This window comes from Schistocerca piceifrons, chromosome X (genome assembly GCF_021461385.2).
Source record: "Schistocerca piceifrons isolate TAMUIC-IGC-003096 chromosome X, iqSchPice1.1, whole genome shotgun sequence".
NCBI classification, from domain to species: domain Eukaryota; kingdom Metazoa; phylum Arthropoda; class Insecta; order Orthoptera; family Acrididae; genus Schistocerca; species Schistocerca piceifrons.
In genome coordinates, this window is record NC_060149.1 from 842,070,328 (window position 1) to 842,096,718 (window position 26,391).

The following is a 26,391-nucleotide window of genomic DNA, read 5'->3' on the forward strand; positions in this document are numbered from 1 at the left end:
ATCTACAAAGGAGTTGTGAACCCCCCGGCAGGCCCATGGTCCAATTAATTAGTACCAACTAATATTCTTGCCACATTCAGGACCATTAAATTTTGTTAGGGCCTTACATCACCAGTAGGGCTAGCAATGTGCTTTGCAAGCAATTTCCAAACTCTTATCATTTGTATGTATTATCACCATGGAACCATTAATTATGGCTTTCAACATAGAGTCTGACAAGCACATGCTGTTTAGTAAGTATCTCCATGCATTACTATAATCATCAATCGAAATGTGGAAACATCACATCCATTACTGTTCGGGAAACAGTGTAATTTGAAAACAAACACAATTAGCAGGCTCGGGATGAATTATGCATAACAAAAGCTGTACGAGAAGTGATGCACATTAGGTGGAATAGCCCGCTGCAACAAATGTCGCGGCACCAGATGGAGACTAATTGCTAACAGAGTAACGTGCCCTTTGATATACTCCATGTAAATTCATAAACATATCAAAGTTTCTTCTTGTGTTAATCTAAAACAGTGTTTGTTTGTTTGTTTTGTTTTAGGGCGCAAAAACAACTAGGATCATATACGCCACTGTCAGAACTGTAGAACATGAAGACAAAGAGAGGAGTTAAAAACGACTACACATTAATGCCAACTGACAGATGAGAAGACAGATAAAAACAGAGATGTGGAGAAAGGTCTATAAAATACGCCATAGAGAAATGGAGGCCCTGGACTAAAAATTAAATGGCCTTCGCCATATTCCCAAAATGGATAAAAAGTAAAAAGCAGTCAACAGCACACGCATCGTTTGCTGAGGCAGCTGATAATGAAGATGGCAAACACAAATGAGAATGAGAGTGGTTAAAAAAGGGCATTCCATCAGGAAATGGTGGACCGTCAAAGGTTGAGCGCAATGAGCACAAAGTGGTAGGGTCATTCAAGCCACTGGGAGAGGCTTAATAACCTGGAGCTTGAACCCATGAAGGGAGGACCAGCAGCGATGCCAAAGTAACACCAGCTGCTGACATGGCAACACAGAGATCATTTGAGGGAACATAAGAACTAGTGGGCTGAGGTACAAGGACTGCAGCCTTGAGAGCAGCGTCAGCAGCCTCGTTTTCCATCAGACCGACGTGACCAGGAACCCACATAAATATCACAGTGTCTTCATCCAAAATGATCAAGTGATAGCTCTCCTGGACCTGTTGCACTAAGGGTTGGACGTGTACAGCACACTGAGGCTCGTAAGGACACAGAGAATCGGAGTAGATGATGCAACTGAAAAGCCTGTGCCACCGGATGAACTGCATGGCCTGATACAGGAAGAAGAGCTCTGCTGTAAATACTGAGCAGCAGTCCAGAAGCTGATTCTGAAAAACAGCTGTGTCAATGGCAAAGGCATACCTGACACCATGGTCAGTCAGAGACATCAGTATACACAAAGGTACTATCGTGAAGTTCTGTGCAGAGGCTGTGACATTTTCGGCTATAGAGCAAGGATGGAGTAGTGTATTTAGGAAGTGAATGAAGGCCAAGAAGAATACGGGATGCCGCACAAAACCAAGGTGGTGAAGGGTAAACACCGATCGGGAAAGTGGCACGTAGTGTGAAGTTACAGTGCCGGAGAAAGAGGCGAAAACGAGCTCCAGGAAGTAACACAGAAGAGGGACACATCCCATCCTGGTGGTCAAAGGAGTCATCGAAGGAGGAGGTGTAGGATGGGTGGCCAAGCCTGGCAGACAAACAGCATGCGTATCTGCCAAGCAGAAATTCATGGCAGTATGACAGTGTCAGCTCTGGCATACAGACTCTCAACCGGAATACTGTCAAATGCGCTAGTTTCGAAACAGATGCCATAGTGGTGGATGGTATTGAGACACCACAAGAGGAGCGGACGTGCAGATGCATAAAGGGAACACCCATAGTCTAGTTTTGAACAGACAATGGACTGATACCTGGACTGTTCGTCAAATTCCACCTCAAAACAGTTAAAACACAATCACTCAAAGAACAATGATTGTGTTATATACAGACAGACAGTGTACATAACTTCCCTCCCTTAGGTTCCCCTGACGACTGTGGTACCAGGAAGGCATCCAGCCATTAAGTTAAATAATAAAATTTGCCTGAACTAGGTGGGATAAATGTTAGGGAAAATAATAAAGGAAAGACAATAATTATGTCGCACGTGAGAAACCTCTTCTTCTTCCTGCATGGTCTGATATTTTCAGGTCTTTAACATAACGCAAGGTGCTGATAACGAAAAAGCCCATTAAAAATCTATTCCCATGGCGATACAATTACTTTGTTAGTCTTTGTTTTGATTAAACTTTGGGGTTGTTAGTGACGGTGTCCACTGGTCATTTGTTGATGCTCATCTCTCCGCTGTGTTGATGACACTGGGCTGCGGCCACAGTATCATACTGTTTACTAATCATGGGATTCTAACATCACTTGTCACAACTGTAAGTCCATTGCTGTAACAACTGCAACACTATCCTGAGTCATAAAATATAGAATGTGATCATGATCAGAAGACACTTCCAACAACTGAAACACTGCTATAGGTAAGGAATGGACTTAATGGCAAAGCCATCATATACATGGTCAGGAAGAGATAATATATTGAAGATTAAATTTAAAGGCACCTAATCTTTCCAATTCACTGATGATTTTATTACAGTCTGCACACTGCAAGTAACATGAACTGAAGAGGCTATGGTCGTGTGAGTACACCACGACGATAGTCTCTAAAGTTCATGCTACATATATCACTTCTTAAGCTGCGGTGAGTTACTATACAACACCATTCATTTTACTATGGTTGTTCTGATAACGTTCGTTGTTATGTTCATTTTCGTATGACTTATTCCACGGTACCTTATTTCTCAATACTGTTCAGATAAATGCTGGCTTGTTGCGAAAACCGGTTGGCTCACTCGAAAATAACAGAGCAAGAGACTCTGTTATTTGATTCCATGTTTACTGTCTAAAGTGACACAATTGCTGTTACCAGATGGGGCAGTATAATTCCTAAAGTACCAACGAATGAATAAAAAATATGTATACATCGGAAACTTATTTATGTAGATACCTTACGTTCCTGAAATTGTATTGTAGTTATCTGCTGTTGATCTTTACGCCCGACTTCAATTTACAATATTGCTGTGGTTATATTTATCTATATAATGCATACGAGTTCCCGACGGAAATACAAGGCCCGAGTGTAAAAATGCGTTCATACCGACTGTGGTCTCGAAGAAACAATTTCTACATCTGATAAATACACATAATCATCTGCTGTAATTTGTCGTTAACAAGACAGGCCTGCTTATACACGAACAAAACTGAAAATGCAGTTAAAAAATATATATATTAAGATAAAACACACACACATTATTAATTACGTGCACATATTTTCAAGCGTCTCAGCTTCAGTATGGTTGCCCAAAAACATTATATGAATTTTAGATTTCTTCTTTTACATATATAAACAGCTATTTATGAACATACACGGATTTTTAAAAAAAACGAAAAAACTAGAATCACACCACCAATGTGGTAAGCAACAACAATTGTTACATAACCACTACAACCTGTTCAGCAGTACCTAGTATTACTTGCAAAATTAAGGGACAGTTTTCGATACACCCAAATAATTTCACAGCAATGTAAAACTAAGCAATATTCAATTAAACCGGCTTTATAGTTTCCTTGAATTGACGTATGTTCACTGGTATTTATGTACGAATGCCAATAACATTATTTACCGATACTAAGCTGGAAAATCGTGTGAATACATTACCTTTGTCGTGCGGCAAATGAGTAACTTCTGTCGGGCGGAAGTAACAACAAATTCCACCACAGATTTTGTTACGAACAACATTTCCGCAGTCAAAACATTCATATACAACACCACCGATCCACACTATGCTGCAAAGCGCGTCTATAGACAGCAAAACTTCGTGCCAATCGGGTGAGCCGATCGGTTGCACTCGGCTGTCGTCGGGCCTGAAGTTCATAGCACATCCTGGTGGCAGACAGCGAAAGCTTAAATTCGCCTTTAGGACAAGAAACTGTTTGATTCATTTCGCGCGAAATTTGAAATTCTTCGTCACTGAAATTTTTAAACTCGTGTAAGTTGCCACAATTTTCATGTTGTGTCGAAATACCTGCGACAGTTATGCAATTTTAGGACCTACAGTTTACTTTACAAAAAAGTCTTCGAAAATATACCCTACAACTAAAAACGTAGTTGCCTATATTTATCCCAAATAACAACAAACTTTTCATGAGAAAAGTTCTCATTATCTTCACTGACTAATTCTACACATTTCTGAGTGTGAAGGACAAGCCAGGTAAAGTGGTCTGAATCCCCTGTTTATCGCTGATATATGCACAAGCATCATAGATACTGGTTTCCTTCATTACCCTTGAGCTGAGTTTGACCTTTAAGTGGCGGAGTTTTATATACTTCTCTCGAGAAGCTCATGTCCAAATACAGTATATTACGAGTAGCTATATGTTTTTATGTAACATTCCTTTCAGCGGACTGAATTTGCCAATAGCAGAAATATTATTGTAATTATATTTCACAGCCCTGGAGGTGGACTAGTATTTATTAATTTACTGGACTGGAGTGGAGAATCAGCAACAACTACCTGGCTTTAACGTTATAGCATGTTTTAAGAGCAGAACTGTGCAGCCTTAGGAGTGCATGTGTTTATGTTCTCCCTTGCCAATACCTTCTTGGTACTGATCCCAGACACTAGAACAATACTTTAGAATTGATAGCGCAGTTGATTTAAGTAAAATGCTTCAAACTCTGTCCGTCTAGAGCTCCACCATGTTTAAAAACCACCCGCTTCTTCTTCTTACCCATCTGTTATATCATCACAACACTTTCATATCTACTATACACTTATAAGGGGTGCTAACCTCCTCGACACGCGCACATCCGGAGAAACGTTGTACACTTAGGTGGGTACGGTGAGTAAGATTGGTGTGGAACAGCAGTTATGGACTCGAATCGCTCTGTTCCTTCATGAGACGTGGAATGTAGTGGTCTGCTTCTGGTCAGCTGCAAATTAAATGAGTGACAGTGTTGCAGGGAGAGTTCGTCAAAGACAATGCGAGGAGATCTTTCAAGCTCTGATTTTATCCTAAGAATTCGAGAATGCTCTGCGACTCCCATCCGTACAGGGAACAGAAGTAAATTATACACTATGATCGAAGTGCTAGAAGTATGTAGATCGCTGTCTGGTATACTTTGGTGTATATGTTCGAGAATTAACAATGAATGAACGTACTTCACAATCATCTATCTACATTCGCTATGCTACTCGCAAAGTAGAGGAGGGGAGGTGTTAGTGATGGTATGCACGCTGCCGCGCCATTGGTCGGTCTTGATATTAAGGTAAAATTGCTAAAATTGATCGCTCTATCAACTTTGATGCTTGTTACAGCACATCGACAGTGTCTTTTCCATACCATCTGTCCACTGATATGCTGTTGATTACCACAAAGTGATTGACTGACACCACTTGTTTGAGATGTAGAAATAGTCTTGGTGGACGGGGAACATATTCAAGGGATGGCTAGCACCGAAACAGTGATCGTGTACATGACTGCAGTATGAGGAATTAGTCGCAATAGGACACCAAGCCATTTGCTACCTGGTCACCGTGAAAGATGAGTTTAAATGCAGAGGTCGGCAGTCACCTTCGGACAGCTGTTTGGAAACGCTCGACAATGCAACAGAACTCTTCCAGTTTCCATGTGTTGAGACTGTATTTCATTTAAAAATGGCTCTGAGCACTATGGAACTTAACATCACATCATCAGTCCCCCATTTCGTTTAAAGTCATCCGGTGTGTGTGTGTGTGTGTGTGTGTGTTGCTCTTGTTGTAGTTGGAGCAGCAGCAACATAATTTATGCTGTTATAGTCCAGTTTTCTGTGAGAGCCAATGGATCGAAATGTATTAATGTCAGTTTGGAACCTGACACAGACCTCAATGTCGTGGTAGAGAAAGCAAAATCTATGGCGGTGATTTCTGGTCAGATGAGTATAGGGTAATATCAACAGCAGCATAAAATGGTATAACGGGAGTAGGATTCGTTATGAATAGGACGGTAGGGCAGAGAGTGTGTTACTGTGTATAGTTCAGTGATAGGGTTGTTCTTATCATAATCGACAGCAAACCAACACCGATAACGATAGTTCTGGTATATATGCCGACGTCGCAAGTTGACAATGAAGAAATAGAGAAAGCGTATGAGGATATTGATAGGGTAGTATAGTATGTGAAGGGATATGAAAATGTAATAGTCATGGGAGACTGGAATGCTGTTGTAGTGGATAAAGTAGAAGAAAAGGTTACAGGAGAATATGCGCTTGGGACAAAGAATGAGTAAGGAGAAAGACTAATTGAGTTTTGTAACAAGTTTCAGCTTGTAATAGCGAACAGTCTGTTCAAGAATCACAAGAGGAGGAGGTATACTTGGAAAAGGATGGGTGGCACGGGAAGATTTCAGTTAGATTACATCATAGTGAGAAAGAGATTCCAAAATCAGATTCTGGATTGTAAGGTGTACCCAGGAGCAGACATAGATTCAGATGACAATATACACTCCTGGAAATTGAAATAAGAACACCGTGAATTCATTGTTCCAGGAAGGGGAAACTTTATTGACACATTCCTGGGGTCAGATACAACATATGATCACACTGACAGAACCACAGGCACATAGACACAGGCAACAGAGCATGCACAATGTCGGCACTAGTACAGTGTATATCCACCTTTCGCAGCAATGCAGGCTGCTATTCTCCCATGGAGACGATCGTAGAGATGCTGGATGTAGTCCTGTGGAACGGCTTGCCATGCCATTTCCACCTGGCGCCTCAGTTGGACCAGCGTTCGTGCTGGACGTGCAGACTGCGTGAGACGACGCTTCATCCAGTCCCAAACATGCTCAATGGGGGACAGATCCGGAGATCTTGCTGGCCAGGGTAGTTGACTTACACCTCCTAGAGCACGTTGGGTGGCACGGGATACACGCGGACGTGCATTGTCCTGTTGGAACAGCAAGTTCCCTTGCCGGTCTAGGAATGGTAGAACGATGGGTTCGATGACGGTTTGGATGTACCGTGCACTATTCAGTGTCCCCTCGACGATCACCAGTGGTGTACGGCCAGTGTAGGAGATCGCTCCCCACACCATGATGCCGGGTGTTGGCCCTGTGTGCCTCGGTCGTATGCAGTCCTGATTGTGGCGCTCACCTGCACGGCGCCAAACACGCATACGACCATCATTGGCACCAAGGCAGAAGCGACTCTCATCGCTGAAGACGACACGTCTCCATTCGTCCCTCCATTCACGCCTGTCGCGACACCACTGGAGGCGGGCTGCACGATGTTGGGGCGTGAGCGGAAGACGGCCTAACGGTGTGCGGGACCGTAGCCCAGCTTGATGGAGACGGTTGCGAATGGTCCTCGCCGATACCCCAGGAGCAACAGTGTCCCTAATTTGCTGGGAAGTGGCGGTGCGGTCCCCTACGGTACTGCGTAGGATCCTACGGTCTTGGCGTGCATCCGTGCGTCGCTGCGGTCCGGTCCTAGGTCGACGGGCACGTGCACCTTCCGCCGACCACTGGCGACAACATCGATGTACTGTGGAGACCTCACGCCCCACGTGTTGAGCAACTCGGCGGTACGTCCACCCGGCCTCCCGCATGCCCACTATACGCCCTCGCTCAAAGTCCGTCAACTGCACATACGGTTCACGTCCCCGCTGTCGCGGCATGCTACCAGTGTTAAAGACTGCGATGGAGCTCCGTATGCCACGGCAAACTGGCTGACACTGACGGCGGCGGTGCACAAATGCTGCGCAGCTAGCGCCATTCGACGGCCAACACCGCGGTTCCTGGTGTGTCCGCTGTGCCGTGCGTGTGATCATTGCTTGTACAGCCCTCTCGCAGTGTCCGGAGCAAGTATGGTGGGTCTGACACACCGGTGTCAATGTGTTCTTTTTTCCATTTCCAGGAGTGTAGTTGTGATGAATAGTAGGCTGAAGTTTAAGACATTAGTCAGGAAGAATCAATATGCAAAGAAGTGTGATACGGAAGTACTAAGGAATGACGAGATAGGTTGAAGTTCTCTACAGCTATAGATACAGCAGTAAGGAATAGCTCAGTAGGCAGTACAATTGAATAGGAATGGACTTCTCTAAAAAGAGCCATCACCGAAGTTGGGAAGGAAAACGTAGGTACAAAGAAGGTAACTGCGAAGAAACCATAGGTAACAGAAGAAATACTTCAATTGATTGATGAAAGGAGGCAGTACAAAAATGTTCTGGGAAATTCAGGAACAGAGAAATAAAAGTTGCTGAGGAATGAAATAAACAGGAAGTGCATTGGAGCTAAGACGAAATGGCTGCAGAAAAAATGTGAAGACATCGAAAAAGAAATGATTGTCGGAAGGACAGACTCAGCATACAGGAAAGCCAAAACAACCTTTTGTGAAATTAAAATCAAGGGTCATAACATTAAGAGTGCAATGGGAATTCCACTGTTAGATGTAGAGGAGAGAGCGGATAGGTGGAAAGAATATATTGCAAGGCTCTATGAGGAGGAAGATTTGTCTAATGTGATAGAAGAAGAAACAAACGTCGATTTAGAAGATATGGGGGATCCAGTATTAGAATCAGAATTTAAAGAGCTTTGGAGGACATAAGATCAAATAAGATAGAAGGAATAGATAACATTCCATCGGAATTTCTAAAATCATTGGGGGAAGTGGCAACAAAACGACTATTCATGTTGGTGCGTAGAATGTATGAGTCTGGTGACATACCATCTGACTTTTGGAAAAGCATCATCCACACAATCCTGAAGATGCCAAGAGCTGACAAGTCCGAGAATTATCAGACAATCAGCTTAACAGCTCATGCGTTCGAGTTGTTCACAAGAATTATATACAGAAGAATGGAAAAGAAATTTGAGGTTGTATTAGATGACGATCAGTTTGGCTTTAGGAAAGGTAAAGGCACCAGAGAGGCAATTCTGTCATTGTGGTTGGTAATGGAAGCACGAACAAAGAAAAATCAAGACACGTTCATAGGATTTGTCGACCTAGAAAAAGCGTTCGACAATGTAAAACGGTGCAAGATGTTCGAAATTCGGAGAAAAGTAGGGGTAAGCTATAGGGAGAGATGGGTCATATACAATATGTACAAAAGACAAGAGGGAATAATAAGAGTGGAAGACCAAAGGGTGTAAGACAAGAATGTAGCCTTTCTCCCCTACTGTTCAATCTGAACATCGAGGAAGCAATGATGGAAATAAAAGAAAGGTTCAGGAGCGGAATTAAAATTCAAGGTGAAAGGATATCAATGATACGATTCGCTGATGACATTGCTATCCTGCGTGAAAGTGAAAAAGAATTACATGATCTGCTGAACCGAATGAACAGTCTAATGAGTACAGAGTATGGATTGAGAGTAAATCGAAGAAAGACGAAAGTAATGAGAAGTAGTAGAACTGAAAACAGAGATAAATTTAACATCAGGATTGATGGTCACGAAGTAGATGAAGTTAAGGAATTCTGCTACCTAGGCAGTAAAATAACCAATGAGGGATGAAGCAAGGAGGACATCAAAAGCAGACTAGCAATGGCAAAAAGGGCATTCCTGGCCAAGAGAAGTCTACTAATATCAAATGTCTTCCTTAATTTCAAGAAGAAATTTCTGAGAATGTACGTCTGGAGTACAGTATTGTATGGTAGTGAAACATGGACTGTGGGAAAACTGGAACAGACGAGAATCGAAGCATCTGAGATGTGGTGCTACAGACGAATGTTGAAAATTAGATGGACTGATAAGGTAAGGAATGAGGAGGTTCTGAGCAGAATCAGAGAGGAAAGGAATATGTGGGAAACATTGATAAGGAAAAGGGACAGGATGATAGGACATCTGTTAAGACATGAGGGAATGACCTCGATAATATTAGAGGGAGCTGTAGAGGGAAAAAACTGTAGAGGAAGACAGAGATTGGAATACATCCAGCAAATAATTGAGGATGTAGATTGCAAGTGCTACTCTGAGATGAGGAGGTTAGCACAGGAGAGGAATTCGTGGTGGGTCGCATCAAACCAGTCAGAAGACTGATGGAAAAAAAAGGTGGTGTACAAAGCTGTAGTGATACGCTGCTTGGATGTATACAGCAGAAAAAAAGCAATGAATGAAACAACAACACAGGAACCCTCTCTTGTGACTCATAGTCTATGGGATACGGTCCTCCTCCTACAGTACAGGCGATGATTACATTGGCCTGTGCTGGCAACTTCAATCACTGACTGGACCAATACCTGTATATATAATGGGAGTCAGCGCATATGCTCGATTCCAGCACACAGACAGTATTTGTTTTGATTTATATATCAGAAAATCGGGTCACGGTAATATCTTATTGAGCTCTGTACCAGATTACGTTAGTGGCGTTTTTATAGTCTGTAGTTTTTTTTTTTCTCTGTTGGACGGAGCACAATAGAGAAAATGTTTGGGTGGCAGACGTGAATGCACCCTGAGTGACGCAGATCTCCTTTGGACTGTAGTACCTGTATGTAGTTTGGAGATGCACCACAACACAATAGCAAAATCCTCGTCCTTCTTCCAGTTCCCATACTGTCTTTTCTACTACCTCGTGTTTCTTTGCTTTGGCGCTGGTCTTACACATTGTACATGGTTGGCGGAGCTACGACAACATGTTCCCATTTCCAGCTTTTGGTCAAAACACTGCCCTGTCTCACTAACTCAGCTCACCCTATTTCTGCACAGGTTGCAGAAGGTGACAGGTATACCACTCTCTGACTTCTGCTCAGTTCCGATTTAAATTGGAATGATCACGTGCACAAGATGCAGAGGGACTGTCTCGCTTTGAGATATGAGAGTGCAAGGCATATGATTCACTAGTGGGTGTAATCATCTCCATATGATCCAATTCAGGTGAGTAGTTGAATGGAAAGACTCGATTCCAAGTTGTAGACAGCATTTCTATTGGAAAGCGTAACATTATAGATCTGAAAAGCCAGTGTACATTTCTTATGACCTCAATATAGCATTGCATTTTTTTTAAAGTGAGTCATTGCATAGCACACCATGTACTGTATGTGATCATTCTCAATCAACCATCATTCTTCCTCGCCTATAGCCCAGTGGATATATCACAGAACCTCTGACGTGGCATTGGGATAGAATGTGTTACAAATAGTGGAGAACTGTCTAGCGGCAACATGAGGGAGTTACAAATACTGGCTTCTTACCGTGTTCCTTAACTGAATCACTTTCTAAATTCGGTGATTTTATTACGAGCTTACACCGCTAGCGACGTGCACCGCCACGCTTTCGGCCTATTAATACACACCCCAGTGATCACCATCTGTATTCAGTGTCTCGGTATTTGTGAAGGAAACCACTTCATTGAGAAGCAGTACCATATCTCGAGTTCTAAAGCTTGTATAGTTTTTCATATGGATAGTTGTGGGTGCTGGTAGAACTAAGACAGCTTGTGACAGTAACATAGTCGTTGCGATCGTGTTTTTAACATCTGGTGGCTTGTAAGACGATTACGTCTCTGTTCCTAAGACACACCGGTACCACTTGCAAGAAAAACAAATGAGACGTGTCCATCCACTGCGGATTTTCGCTCAGTACTGTTTTGCGTCACCAGCATTCAGTTATTGGAGAAGTATTATTCTGTACTTAGTAGTAGGCGATACGTGATAGACTCAGTGTGATCAGCGGGCTTGCAAAGTATGTGTGTGTTCCGACATGTGCAAAGAAATTGGCTTTGTCCTGTCGTAATTAAGGTATGGATCTGACATGGAAAACTGTGATAGCCGTAAGGGGAATGAAAGATTTTTTTACTTGGAGAATTATGTCCAGTCATAAGAATATTTCCAGAACCACAGCCGTCAGGAGAGGGTATTTCTGATACTTCACTCTTTTTTTGAATGTTGTCAGATTGAGGCAGCAATCGTAATATTTAATTGTAAGTACAGTGATAAAATATATGCGGTTTGTTTCCTAGGACGATTCAGTCTGGAGTGGAGGGTGCGTGGGGTCAATGGCCTGTGGCCGGAACGATTGACGTTCCCGGTTTACGGTTGGAGCTGTCTGGATTGCAGAGCCCAGCTGGGATACAGAAATGCAGCTGACCTAGCCCTGTCGCCCTCTAGGCAGGTGAATAGCGAACTAATACCATTATGTGTTGGCAGCCTTTGTGATCGCATGTGTTCTCCATGGAAATTTGAGAAGATTCAATATGATAGTGTGTTTGCACTGGACAGTTATTCCCTCCCATGTAAGTTGTCTGGTAGACTGCTTCTATACATTTATCGTCTTTATTTGGTTTAGAGAACATCTATTGTGGTGTGTGTTGTATGCATCTAGATGGTGAAAGACATGTGGAAGGGACATTTGCTAGTTGGCTAGACACGAGAAACACCATAGTTGACTTTGTAAAGTACAAGGATGACTTGGAATCTGTTATATCACTGGCATCGGTATTGAAGAGTGGGACTACCAGTTTCCTCTATTTTTTCGAGTTTTCATGTAAAGATCTTCGCAGATGAGATAAGTTTCTAGTTATTCAGTGGTTTGCAGCCTGTTCCACCTCGCTGCATCTAGCTAAAGTTTCGGGTTTCTAGAGATGTAGCTTCCACTCTTTGTCTTTGGAATTATATTGTGCAAGCGATTGGTAGCATACTGCTATGTGCTTGATACCGAGAGCTTTCGCTTAAATGGTATGATATTCTCGCAAACCATATGTAAATACATATCTTCAAGTAATCCCAGAGCGTGGCAGCAAGCAAGCAAGCAAGTCAAAGCTAGAAACAGTAAAGTATTTGCGCCACGGGAACCAGCCCAGTCTTTGTACACCACTTTGGAGACTGACCATGATCCACTAAGGGCACTCAGATTGCGGGTCGGGTTAGTGGGTGTGCGGGAACACTTGACTCATGAACGATGGCCACAGTGGATGACCAAGTGACCTCATGCTGTGACTGCATGCACGGTGCATGTCCTTATGTTTTGTTTTGGGATCTGTCTGTCTTCCCGGTACATGTACAAGTGTCTGGTGTTCAATAGCTATACAGAGGAAGCAACAGTGACGATTTTGTGTGGTGCAGGATATGAATTGTGTTTACTACATCGATATGGTACCTATATGCAGTGATACAACCCAGTTGGAGATCGGTTTCACTCTAAATAATTCAAGCTTTCCTCTACAGTAGCAGAGCAACGTAATTGAGGAAGTGTCTTTGGTGGTAGTTTTCGTATTTCATCATCTGTAGACCACTTTTGGAGGGTGTAACTGGCAGTGCAGTATGGATGCTGTATGTTTTTATTTCGATCTGTAAAAAATAGTTTTCCCACTGAAAGTCTCGTAATTCGTCCGTCTGCAGAAAAAAAGGCAGATAGTGCTTCCACGCCGGCAGCAGCAGTAATTTGGCGGGTTTCACACCGAAAAACTCAATCTTTCCTCGGCAGTAGTAGAGCAGGGTAATTGAGGAAGTGTCTTTGGCGATAGTTTTCCTGTTTCTTGATCAATAGACCACTTTTACAGGGTTTAACTGTCACTGCAATGTGATTGCTGTATGTTTTTTCGATATGTACAAAATAGTTTTGTCGCTGAAAGTCTCGTCTGCAGAAAAAGGAGGGCAGTACTCCCACACCGGCAGAAGCAACAGTTTGGCAGCTAAATTTGGTAAGAGCCAATCAGATTGCTCCATTCACAAGGCATCTTTTGTGTGAGGCATAGAGTGGCTCAAACAAGACAGGGAAAGATATCAACAAAAAGTTCTGTGATGTCTGAGAGTAATGTGATGTCTTCTTTGTTTGAGTGTTCAGAGACACATCCAAGCACACCATCCACTTCTGGTGGGGTGCTGTCCCTCATCCACCATTATGACTTTAGAGCATCTCCAGACCAGCAGATGTAGGGCACGGAAAATTCCAGCCTTTTTTTCTCGTCTGTAGGACAGTGCTTCGAATTGTTCTGATTTTCCCATCTGTGCTTCGAGAAGTGAGGAAAAAATAAAGTCCCTGACTCTAGCAGCAGCAAATATAAAACAAAGCACACTCATAGTTTCAGAAAAGTGATGAACAACACAGCAGCTGTAGGACTCAGAAATTTTTCTATCTCTGTCAATGCCTTCAGAAAAGCAGATAAAACTCGAAAAGTTGTGAGCGTCCTGTTTAGAGCTTCAGAGATATTTATTTCGACTTTCAAATATCATCGTTTCGGCCTGTAAAATCGGATATTGCAGCTGATATCGGTTTTGGGACCTGCTTCCCACAAAAGCATGTGAAGTGCCTCAGGGATGATTTCACAAGTGTGCCGTGATCCTTTTTTAGAGTCTGTGTTCAAGTGGGGTGGTATGCATCGCAAAATTGAAGCAAGCTACCGCGCAGTGATTTTTTTGAAAGAACATTTAGACACGAATTCAATTGGATTTAGGACAAGGGCATTTCCCACAAAAGCATACCAAGTGTCTCATGGATATTTTCACAAGTGTGTTGCGATCTTTTTAGATCCCATGTTTAAGTGTGGCGGTGGTGGCATTCCTCAGAATAAAATGTGTAATTATTTAAATATTCTTGTGTACTGTAAGGATGTCTTTCTTTGTGCAGTCATACATTTAGTTCCTGTGATATCTTCAAGTTATGTATATGACACTATTCCGTAACACCAGATGTAATAACACCTGGAGCAGTTTGTGTTCAAAGACAAATCTTCAATTACTCGCTTCAACTTATGATCGGTGCAAACTAAGCTTATATCCTGTGCATGATTAAGCAAATGGTTTAATAACGATTGAATTGTAAAGACCTGGACACGCATTGGAACACTAACCTGCAGGGGTTCTAGATTAGCTTATATACTCATGACGAGGCTGCCGCCTACTGAGTAAGCACCACTTACTTAAAAAATGTTCAAATGTGTGTGAAATCTTATGGGACTTAACTGCTAAGGTCATCAGTCCCTAAGCTTACACACTACTTAACCTAAATTATCCTAAGGACACACACACACACACCCATGCCTTAGGGAGGACTGGAACCTCCGCCGGGAGCAGCCGCATAGTCCATGACTGCAGCGTGTTAGACCGCTCGGCTAATCCCACGCGGCATCACTTACTTCACTGATGTTATCAGTCATAATAGTTATATATCGGTTCAATGAGTGTCGCAAACAGTGACTTATTTCAGTGACTGCACTCAGCTTCCACCCCATGTATCGAAAGCTCATATTGTGATCGTCCCTTCGTTAAACACAAAATGCCCAGCACATCCCTCTGTCTCATTATACGGCTTCCCAACTTTCGAGTCATCCGTATTACGACAATGCGCCAGAACACTTGGCCAACTTAATACAACCACACTCTGCTACTACTGAATCGGGAGCAAATGGGTTGGGAAGAGGTTTTGAGCGAAACCTCATGAAAATTATATAAAATCTCATCAAATAACATTTACTTAACAATTTTCAGATCCAGTTGCAACGTGGACACAACCAGAAAACATACAATTAAAAAAGAACAAAAAAAACAAACTTTACTAAATGCAATCCTCACTCAATGAGATATGTAAGATCATTACATCTTCAATAAACTCGGTTAATAAATAGTCACAATTAAGTATATTTCTTTTAAAATTACACTGAATGGCTATAATAGCTGTATATATGACGTTGGTGCCAGAATAGCCTTAATTTTCTGTCACTTGTATACTTCAAAAGATTCTGTGGTTTAAATGCTATGAACCTTCACTAAGTGCAGACAGCCCCAAAAATGTCTTAATAAGCAGGACCCTTAAAAGTAAAAAGAACATACCACAACAGCCTTAAGACTAGAGAATAGAAGGGGAAATTTAAAAAAATCTTAAACGTTATTATAATAATTAAAATTAATACACAATCTCAAATTTTCATTGAAAGAAAGCAACAGTTTTGGTCTGGCTGAAAATAGCAATGGCCCAAATTATTATTTTAACAAATGTTTAAAAATTCTCTATTTTTCAGTTAACCATCTTTTGAACAGAATAATTTCTAATAATGGCCCATCGTATTAGTATACAAAGACAGTAGCTCGTGCCTTCTGCCTGGAGTGGGAGGAACGAATCTGAGCCGCGCGGAGCGGCCGCGCAGTTTGATGCGTGATGCACGGTCTGCACAGTCCCTCCCGCTGGAGGTTCGAGTCCTCCCTCGGGCATGGGTGTGTGCGTTGTTCTTAGTAAAAGTTAGTTTAAGTAGTATGTAAGTCTAGAGAGCGATGACCTAAGCAGTTTGGTCCCTTAGGAATTCACACACACTTGAACATTTGAACGAATCTGATGAATTTAAGATGTAATAAGCGTTATTTCGTTATGTTACTGTATAATAATTTTTTTAGAGTGACTTTAGAAGCTGAATTGTCTTGTAATGGTCATCTTCGGTTATTTTGTGGTGACACTTTCTGGTATAAGGCCTATTGTGCGAATGATTGGGTAAGGGGAATTGTGAGCTTTGTTAAAGAATGATTCGGAATTTCTTTTGAGGAGTTCTGTGATTTGGGAGAAATTGGTATCCATGTATCTCTCTTAGACAGATAATGGGGGCATTTATTGCTGAGTGCAAAATCTTCTTTACACTGATCGGACGTTCTTAATATTAGTACCAGTAGGTAGTGACCAGAGTTCCGACCCACATATTATTGCTGATAGCTCTATACTTCTGTACATTTATTCTTTGATTTAGTAGTGAGGCCATTTCCTATTAGAAATGTGTACAATTGGTAGATGAACTGCGATCCTTTATTGCAAATTTGCGTAATGTGGGCACTGAATGTGAGTCTTTTGTCGAATACTGTGCCTAGGTGCTTGATGTTCTCTTTCCAATCAAATATTTGTCGTTGAAGGTTGTTTTGACATTATGGTTTATCCTCCAGCGAATGAACGTAATTGCTTGTGTCTTTGCATTGTGGATTATTGTTTTCCACAGGTTTGCCCAATCCTGTATCATTTGGCGGTGTTATTGTAGTCTTTTGGCAATAAGATGGAGGTTTGGGCCGCTCCTGCAGAGGTCGGTACCGTCTGCTCTCCGTCAGACGCCTTTATACAGGGTGAAAAGTATTTAAACCGACAAACTCTGAGAGGCTGTAGGGGACATCAGAACAAATATTTTTCCCTAATGTCATTTTTTCCTATGAGGATTATTTAAACCGGTGGAGGCCGTATTACGCTCTTCAGTTGTTAGAGGCCGTATTACGATCTTCAGTTCTTAGAGGGCGTATTACGCTCTTCAGTTGTAGGCAACTGTTGTCCACCAGTGTAGTAGTGCATTGTCTCTGTTTACTAATGGAGCGATACACCTGGAGCTAGTACAATGATATGGTTGGTGCGTACTACGTAGGCACCACAACGGACGAGCTGCACAGCGGGTTTATCAACAACAATATCCTAATCGCCGTATCCCGCATCATACGGCCGTTACTGTTGTGTACCAACGTCTGCATGAAACCGGGTCATTTAGCAGATTACCTGGACAGGGACGCTGTCGCACGGTAAAAACGCTGCAATTTGAGGAAGCTGTCTTACAGCATGTGGAGCGGGATCCTTCAATCAGCACTCGTGCAACTGCACGTAACGTGGGGACGAATCAGACGAATGTAAGAACAGTCCTTCGAGAGCAGTTGTTGCGTCCATTTCACTTACAACGTGTCCGCAACATGGAACCAGTTGATTATCCACCCAGAGCACAGTTTTCGCAGTGGTACCTGGAACAGTGTGAAATGCATCCTACATTTCCATTCTCTGTGTTGTTTACCGATGAAGCAACGTTCGGGCGTGATGGAGTCTTCAACATGCACAATCCGCATGTTTGGAGTGAGGATTACCCACATGCCACAGTTACTAGCGCCCATCAAGTGCGGTTCTTCGTTAATGTGTGGGTCGGTGTTGTTGGAGATTGTTTAATTGGGCCGTATATGCTACCTAGGCCATTGAATGGCAGGCACTATTACAACTTTCTCGCCAGAGCATTGCCAGAATTGCTGGAAGACTTCCCTCTCCCTACAAGACAACGCTTGTGGTTCCAACATGACGGGGGGCCGGCACATTTCAGTCGTCGTTTGCGTCGATTCCTGGACCGACGGTTCCCAGAAACGTGGATTGGCAGAGGTGATCCTGTACCATGGCCTGCTCGATCCCCAGATATGTCCCCTCTGGACTTTTTTGTGTGGGGAGAGATGCGCAACCTTGTTTACGCAACTCCTGTTGCATCAGAAGACGATCTGGTTGCCCGGATAGTAGCAGCAGCAGGAACAATTCAGAATAGTCCTGGAGTTTTTGTCCGTGTCACTCAGAACATGATCCGACGGTGTAACCTTTGTCTATGTGTCAATGGAGACATTTTTGAAAATCTACTGTAATTTAAGTTAGGTTGTGTTAATGTGTTGTCTCTTGGTCATAAAAAAATAGAAAAGTGTTTGTTGGTTTGATTAATTTGCCGCCAGAGAAATCTTGTTCTACCGGTTTAAATAATCCTCATAGGAAAAAATGACATTAGGGAAAAATATTTGTTTTGATGTCCCCTACAACCTCCCAGAGTTTGACGGTTTAAATACTTTTCACCCTGTACTGTGCGGTAGGACATGTAGCCCCTTCCACGTTGGTGCTTCCGTTCACTGCCCTGCGGCCTCTCGTATGTGACCATATATGGTCACCACCAGCACACTGCGGCCTCTCGTATATGACCATATATGGTCACCACCAGCACACTGCTGCGTCCCGTGGCTCTCCACGTTGAGTCCACGTGATACCTCGTGAGTCTACTTAACATTTCCGGCAACGCCCAAACCAGCGCCCTTCCTGTGGCCTCTTCTTTGTACTCGGAGAACTTGTTCACTTTGACTATTGTTCTGTTGTCTTTCAGACGTTGCATCTTGAAATATGCGACACCTCAGTCCTTCAGGGTAAAATTTGTAGGCGCTATCCCAGCGACTACAAACTTTTATACAAGTTTTTCACATGTTTTATTCAATTAACGGGAAGCATTCACATTTGTTTTACGATAATACTCAAAAGACACACATAAATGTTTTACAGTCCTCCACAACAATAATGCATATAAATCAATCTTTTCCTGTGAGAGAACACATTTAAATTTTTATATTTGTCACTTTATATCATTGTTACATTCTGATATCTGAAATAAAGTTCCATTTCTCTTTACAACATGGAACATTTCATATCATTATTGCAGTTTTGTTTTCTGGTAGGTGAGTTGTACATTTTTATCTTACAATCAACATTACTATCAACTGCGCTCCATACATCGATGTACACTTCATGATATAATTGCAACTTTAATACATGGAAGAGTAAACACTTTACACTAGTCTTCACTCTTTCTTCCAGTGTTATCGTTCTTTATCGTTTGTCCATATTTACTTTATCACTTTTATAAACACCAACCCTAACATTACTCTGTGTATTTCTAACAGGCACTAGAGATCTATCAAAAATGACCTCTTCACTGTCTCGAGATGTTCTTCTGGTAGGACAGTACCTGACTACATCGCTTCCTGGGCACAAATTTACGACAGTGTTTTCACACATATTTTCCTACAACAATCATCACTCATTGTTACGAAACCAAACTTAAAACTGTCCTGGAAACAATTACAGTATTTACATAGACAACATGTAGTTATTAGTATCACTACACCAAAGCCCATGAAACTCTAAAAAGAGAAATGACTTAACTAGAAGTTGCTGAAGGTACTTCTCTCCTGATAATTTCGCTTTGCAACTCACCCAGCTTACGTCCTACAACTGTTAGCTCATCTAGCTGCCTAACTGCACACTGTATTGGCAGTTATAGCTTCAATTCACTTAAATTATTCCTCTCATTATTTTCTATGCAGCAATCTATTTCCATGGTCAAGCCTGGTATTATGTCACTACTACGGACAGTTGTTCGTATTATATGTTCGGACTGTATCACCATTTAAGCCGTATGTCCACGATATATACCTAAAAATTTTAACTTCCCTATGCCTCGGAGCACAATATTTGTGGGTCTCCCTTCGACAAATGACGGTAATGTACCTATCCACAGGGGCAACATTTATTATCAACTTTCTTCAGTGCTATTAGCTTCTGCACGCAATTCCTGGAAAGTTCTCGCACTGGTTGCAACATCTTTGCCACACGTCTCTCATGGTCATACGTGAACAAGAGTGTAAACACTTCTCGCATATTCTGAGGCTCTGACGAACTGTTTTGCACTGCAACTACTCGTTACTTAACTTCGTATATTGCCGTTCCGCGTCATCAGTTAGCAATAGCTCTTTCTCAGGGCCAATATACATAAATAAATGCCCCATTCTGTCCGCTACTGATGGTAACGGCAATATTCTATAGAGGTTGTACACATTGTGCTTTACTAGGGGGTTATTAACACGAAAGGAACCGCCTAGCCTTGATGTCGTCTTTTATCAGTTCTAGATACCTTACAGCCTGAACTGGATTGGTCAGATGCGATTCCAGAATGCCTTTCTGAATATTGAAAATCACTCCTATTAACATTTCGTATTCCCACTCCAGATCACTGAAAATGTCCTCGGGTTGTATCGGCGGTTCGTTAACAGTGATCAAGATTACTACTCTATGCAAACGTTTGTCAGTACTGTTCTCAGATTCTCCTATGCGCCAGCTTAATTGTTTCGTTCCATGCCCGATAATCACTTCATTTTTCGCTATGGAGCTAACAGGTTGATAAAAACTAGTCAAGGTCGCTTTAACTATGATCACTTGCTCTTTGCAAAGTGGTTTCTGTTCCTCTTCTATGACGTCTATCTTCACCTTGAAGTATAAAATTATGGTGTCGTCTTTGTCCAGTGTTCCGAACAAAACCTTTCTGACCTCGCCCACAGAGTTTAAGATCCCTCATGTCCTTATGAGGGATTCATGCCTTGCTAATTGGCCAATTAGACCCTCGATCTTTTCGTTTTTTCCTATGCGTCATTTTAATGCAAGTTCCTCACTTTTACGCACTTCTGCACTCATATTCAGTAACGCCGATCTATCTCGAGAGTGTGCACAAATTTCTATTTCAGTTCCATCAAATTGAAATAACTCACAATTTTCCAAGTTACAGTGTAAATTTTTGCTTGTTCCGTATTATCGTAATACAGTCCGAATGACGTCTAGAACTTGGTTACTTGCGTGTAAGGTTCTTGTCTTGTGTCCTCAGTCTCAATGAGCAGAAGGATAAAGCTGGCGAAGTATTACGGCGTCCATATATGCGATTAGAAAAATTCCTTTAGTCTGTTGGCATGAACCGTAACATGCTTATTTCGTTTCAGACAGATTACTACATTAGGCCCCTTCGTTCGTACTTCTGTGTATTGACCTCACCACTGATATCTAACTTACACGATCTGGCTCGACGTTCGCTCTCAGAACCGTACCCCACAATGGAATTCCTTTGGATTCTGTGTTTCATCGTAGTATTCTTTACTCTTTATTTTACATTGTGCATTATACTCTCTCGCACACCGGTACATTACTTGCAAGCACTCCTTTTGCTCTGACACATAATCACCAAAATTATACCTCATACCAACTGGATCTTTCTGTAGTATCCCTGAAATGTTACATGTTCTTCCGAAGAACAACTCATGTGGTGTACATCGTGTGGTACTATATGATGTCGTATTGTACACAAAAAATGCAAATGTGACTTAAATGTCCCAATTTCTTTACGCTCTATTCACACAGTGTCCAAATATTTCTGATCGAGGCACCCTTCCCAAAGCTCTCTTTGTTTGAGGGTGGCAGCTGGTGGTAGTCTGAATCTTTTCAATATGCAACAGTTTACACACTCTTTTCATGATTTCAGTCATGAAATTAGTTCCCATACCACTTAACATTACTGAAAGTATTCCATGCCTCAGTATAATTTTCTGAACTACCACTTGCGTTTCTGTGTCGGCATCTTGCCTGTCAATGAGCTCAACTGCCATAACTTCGTCAGCGCATCTTCAAACGTAATAATATATTTATTTCCTCTGTCCGTTTAGTTTAACGGACCTAATATCACACCTTTCGAAAACGTGTTCAGGCGTTTTCATGATTTCTAGTGTTTCCTCTCCTACAGACGAATCCGCCTCTGCCTTTATACTGTTCTGTAGGCCACTTTGCCCCTTCCACGTCGGCGCTTCTGGCTACTGCCTTGTGGGGTCTCACGTGTGACCATATATGGCGACTGCCAACACACCGCCATGCCTCACGGCTCTCCACGTAAGCTCACATGATACCTCGTGACTCTGCGTAATGTTTCTGGCCAACACCCAAACCGACGCCCTTCCTGTGGCGTCTCCTTTGTATTCTGACTACTTTCCAGAAAACTTATTCATTGTGGCTGCTGCTCTGTTCTCTTTCAGGCGTTGTATTTTTTTAATATGCTACAGCAATTAACATCAGCAGCAATTAGTAGTTATAGAATCCTTAACCTGTCGATGTTCACAGTAATAGGAATCCTATACCACCAATTCAAGCGGAAAGTAGACCAACTCCCATGCCTGCCAATATTCAACCTATGGTTATAAACTAGTCACAACGGCACCAACCGTAAGCAGTTTTGTGAGAGACAAAATGAAGTGTGAACAAAGAACTCTGGGAAGAGCGAAGTACTAGTAAAGTCAGACAGATAATGTTAATAGTGTAGAGGACAAAGTGATACCATATGGAGGTGGAAAGCAGGAGTGTAAATAAGTGTAAATAGAGTAGTACCATTTCAGAAAAATTCAAGTGCGAATTTAATTCGTGGGAGGGAGGAAATGTAAAGTGGTAAAGTTATAAATGAGACTTAGAACTTAGTTCAACTTTGCCATTCTGCTAGTGTGGGCTTGAAGTTTTGTAGACACTGTCAGTTAAGCAATGGCTGCTACACATCTTTACTGCCTCGTTCTACCCATATTCTGTACTGGCGATAAATACCGATGTTGTATGGATTATCATTATTATTATTATTCGTAGAATACCTGCAAGGTAGTCAGTCTTACTGGTATTCAGTTGGAACTCCGCAAGAGCGATTAGCTTATTTGTATTTTGGTTCACATTTCTCTGTTATTTGTTGAAGGAAAGTTTTTTTTAATTATTTGCCATGTACTTCGCAAGTTACTGTAAGAGTCTGTGTTTCAGACCCAGGTGGTTCTGCAGTTGTATTGTATGATGCTTAATAGAACCTACTGAGTCATTGCTGGGAGACTGTGCTAATGTATTCAGATCTAGAGACATAATTCGTATTAGCACGGAGTTGGTCCACACTCAGAAGGTGTGGTAAAATATTTGCATGATCTTCATAACTCTTTTCACTGGTATTGTATGTCAAACTTAAGCAAATCTAAAGCTTACTTTAATGTAAAAGAAAAAAAAATTGTGGCACACTAATTAAACTATCAGTCATTTGAACTGTTTGCCGCATTAAAATTTCTGGCCAGGTAATAAATTTCAAGTTCCATCTATCGAATATATTCAGAACTCCTTGGATTCTCACCTTGGCCAGTTGATCACATATATTGTCTTGCGTGTCAGTAGTGCTGCTTTAGAATACAAGACTTTAATAGTTTTGAGCATGTTAAGTTTAATGTCATGTGTCGTTGTACACTAGCTTGGTCGATGGGCCATTATTAGAAATTATTCTGTTCAAAAGATGGTTAACTGAAAAATAGAGAATTTTTAAACATTTGTTAAAATAATAATTTGGGCCATTGTTATTTTCAGCCAGATCAAAACTGTTGCTTTCTTTCAATGAAAATTTGTGATTGTGTATTAATTTTAATTATTATAATAACATTTAAGATTTTTTTAAATTTCCCCTTCTATTCTCTAGTCTTAAGGCTGTTATGGTATGTTCTTTTTACGTTTAAGGGTCCTGCTTATTAAGACATTTTTGGGGCTGTCTGCACTTAGTGAAGGTTTATAGCATTTAAACCACAGAATCTTTTGAAGTATACAAGTGACAGAAAATTAAGGCTATTCTGGCACCAACGTCATATATACAGCTATTATAGCCATTCAGTGTGTGGTGTCACCGCCAGACACCACACTTGCTAGGTGGTAGCTTAAATCGGCCGCGGTCCATTTAGTACATGTCGGACCCGCGTGTCGCCACTGTGTAATCGCAGACCTAGCGCCACCACCAAGGCAGGTCTCGTGATACGAGAGAGCACTCGCCCAGTTGTACGAGAACCTAGCTACCGCCCAGTTGTACGAGAACCTAGCTACCGCCCAGTTGTACGAAGCCTTTCTCTCTCATTAGCCGAGAGACAGAATAGCCATCAGCTAAGTTAATGGCTACGAACTAGCAAGGCGCCATTTGTATCAGTGCCTATAGCTTACGAGTATTCAAGAGAGATGTATTCCAAGGACTAATAAAAAGATAAGTAATAAGCATCTACATACTTTTCTTCTTATTCATTTATAAGTTCTCATGTTCCAGACTTCACGCCCGTCTGCTTTAGCCGTGCGTGCACTATCGGCTACAGCGTTAGTCTAGAGTTCATTTTCAGCAATCTCAACTTCACGGTGTCGGCCCAGCTACCGACACAACATTTATTGGCGACGAGGATGGGATTTGTATTAATTCGTTTACAACATTGGCGACGATTTAAAGTGTTCTTTCTGATTGCTTACATTTAATTGTGTCATGGCTTCGCCACATTCCCCAGATGTACTGTCCGAATTTTATCGCTTGCAGAATCAGCAGACGCAGGCGTTACTGGATGCCCTTGGACAGCTCGTCCAGGGTCAACGTACCATTCACACCGATGCGGCCGCCGCCGCTTCTTCGCTACCGCTGCCACTAAACGCTGTTGCACCTCCCTTTCGACCATACGTGGCAGCCGATGAGACCTGGCACGAGTGGTCTCGCCAGTTCAACTTTCATCTAGCAGCCTACAGAATTCAAGGTAATGAGCGGCAGCCGTTTTTGCTTTCTTGTGTCGGTGTGTCCACATACCGTGTGATAGTGAAATTGTTTCCCCGACGAGACGTAGCAACTCTGTCCTACGAGGAAATTTTGTCTGCATTAGATGCCTATTTCAAAGACACAGTTAATGTGGTTGCAAAACGGTATACGTTCTTTCGTACAAAACGTACGGCCGGTCAAACTAATAGGGAGTGGGTAGCAACATTGCAAGGACTTACTAGGGACTGTGCCTTTGAATGTGACTGTGGTCTTTCTTATTCAGATACAATGGTGCGTGATGCAATTGCACAGAACGTTTCTGATGTTCGCATACGGGAGCAAATTTTGAAACTAGTTAATCCCTCCCTTCAACAAGTGATAGACATATTGGATAGACAGGACACACTTGACTGTGCTCAGGAATCTTTTGAAACTTCGCCAGCCGTGTGTAACATTAACCGGCCCGCTGGACGCGCTGCGCGGCCCGGTAACCGGGCCTTGCGCACGTCGACACAGCGGCCACCGCGTGCTAAGCCACGTGTGCCGCGCCAGCACACAAATGCAGTGAAATCATGCCCGCGGTGTGCTACTAGACATTCGCGTGAACATTGCCCGTCACGCCAAGCTATTTGCTTTTTCTGCAATAAGAAAGGACATGTTCAAAGTGTTTGCCAGAAAAAGCTCAGATCAGACAATCACAATCATTCCAGGCCCTTTACTTCGCGCCGGAATCGAACCAAGGACACTCAGGCTCGTGGACCTTCGCCTATGGACATTCATGTCGTTAATTCCACTTCGTCCAGTGACACTTTCTCTAACAGTGACTGTGATCGTCCCACAAAAACTGTGCGTCGACGTCGCCGGAAATCACGTCAATTAGCAAGTGATTCTGTACCAGCGTCTATTCAAATTGCACAAAACAGTCGCTCTTGTCGTCAGCAGGACAATAAACTTTTTGTGGACTTAGACTTTGAAGGCAAAGTGATACCATTCCAGCTCGATACCGGAGCTGCAGTTTCATTGCTCAATCACGACACGTACAAACAACTGGGCAAACCTCCGTTGCGTTCCGCAAATGTTAAGCTAACTACATATTCCGGACAGAAAATTCCTGTGTTAGGACAGTGCAGCCTTCTTGCGACATACCAGGGACAAACAAAACTTGTGTCATTTTACGTTCTTCGTTCTTCTTCTGCAGTGGACTTGTTTGGTCTCGATTTGTTTCAGTTGTTTAACATGTCTATTGTAAATCAGGTCCTATCAGTGAATCAGACTGTGCCTACAGACAGTGTTTCTCGGCTGTGTGACGAATTTGCAGACATTTTTGCACCGGGCTTAGGTTGCGCTAAAAACTATGAAGCACATTTGGAACTGACAGTAA

General features: G+C 42.3%; 1 protein-coding gene across 1 annotated transcript in view; it reads right to left on the reverse strand.

Annotated features, from left to right (window-relative positions):
• LOC124721375 (succinyl-CoA:3-ketoacid coenzyme A transferase 1, mitochondrial) overlaps positions 1 to 3,979 on the reverse strand; it is a 91,149-nt gene extending 87,170 nt beyond the window's left edge. Inside the window, exon 1 of the mRNA XM_047246308.1 lies at positions 3,799 to 3,979. Coding sequence (XP_047102264.1) covers positions 3,799 to 3,900 — 102 coding nt within the window. The 5' untranslated portion in view covers positions 3,901 to 3,979. The remainder of the gene's footprint in view (positions 1 to 3,798) is intronic.
• Positions 3,980 to 26,391: the final 22,412 nt, after the last annotated feature.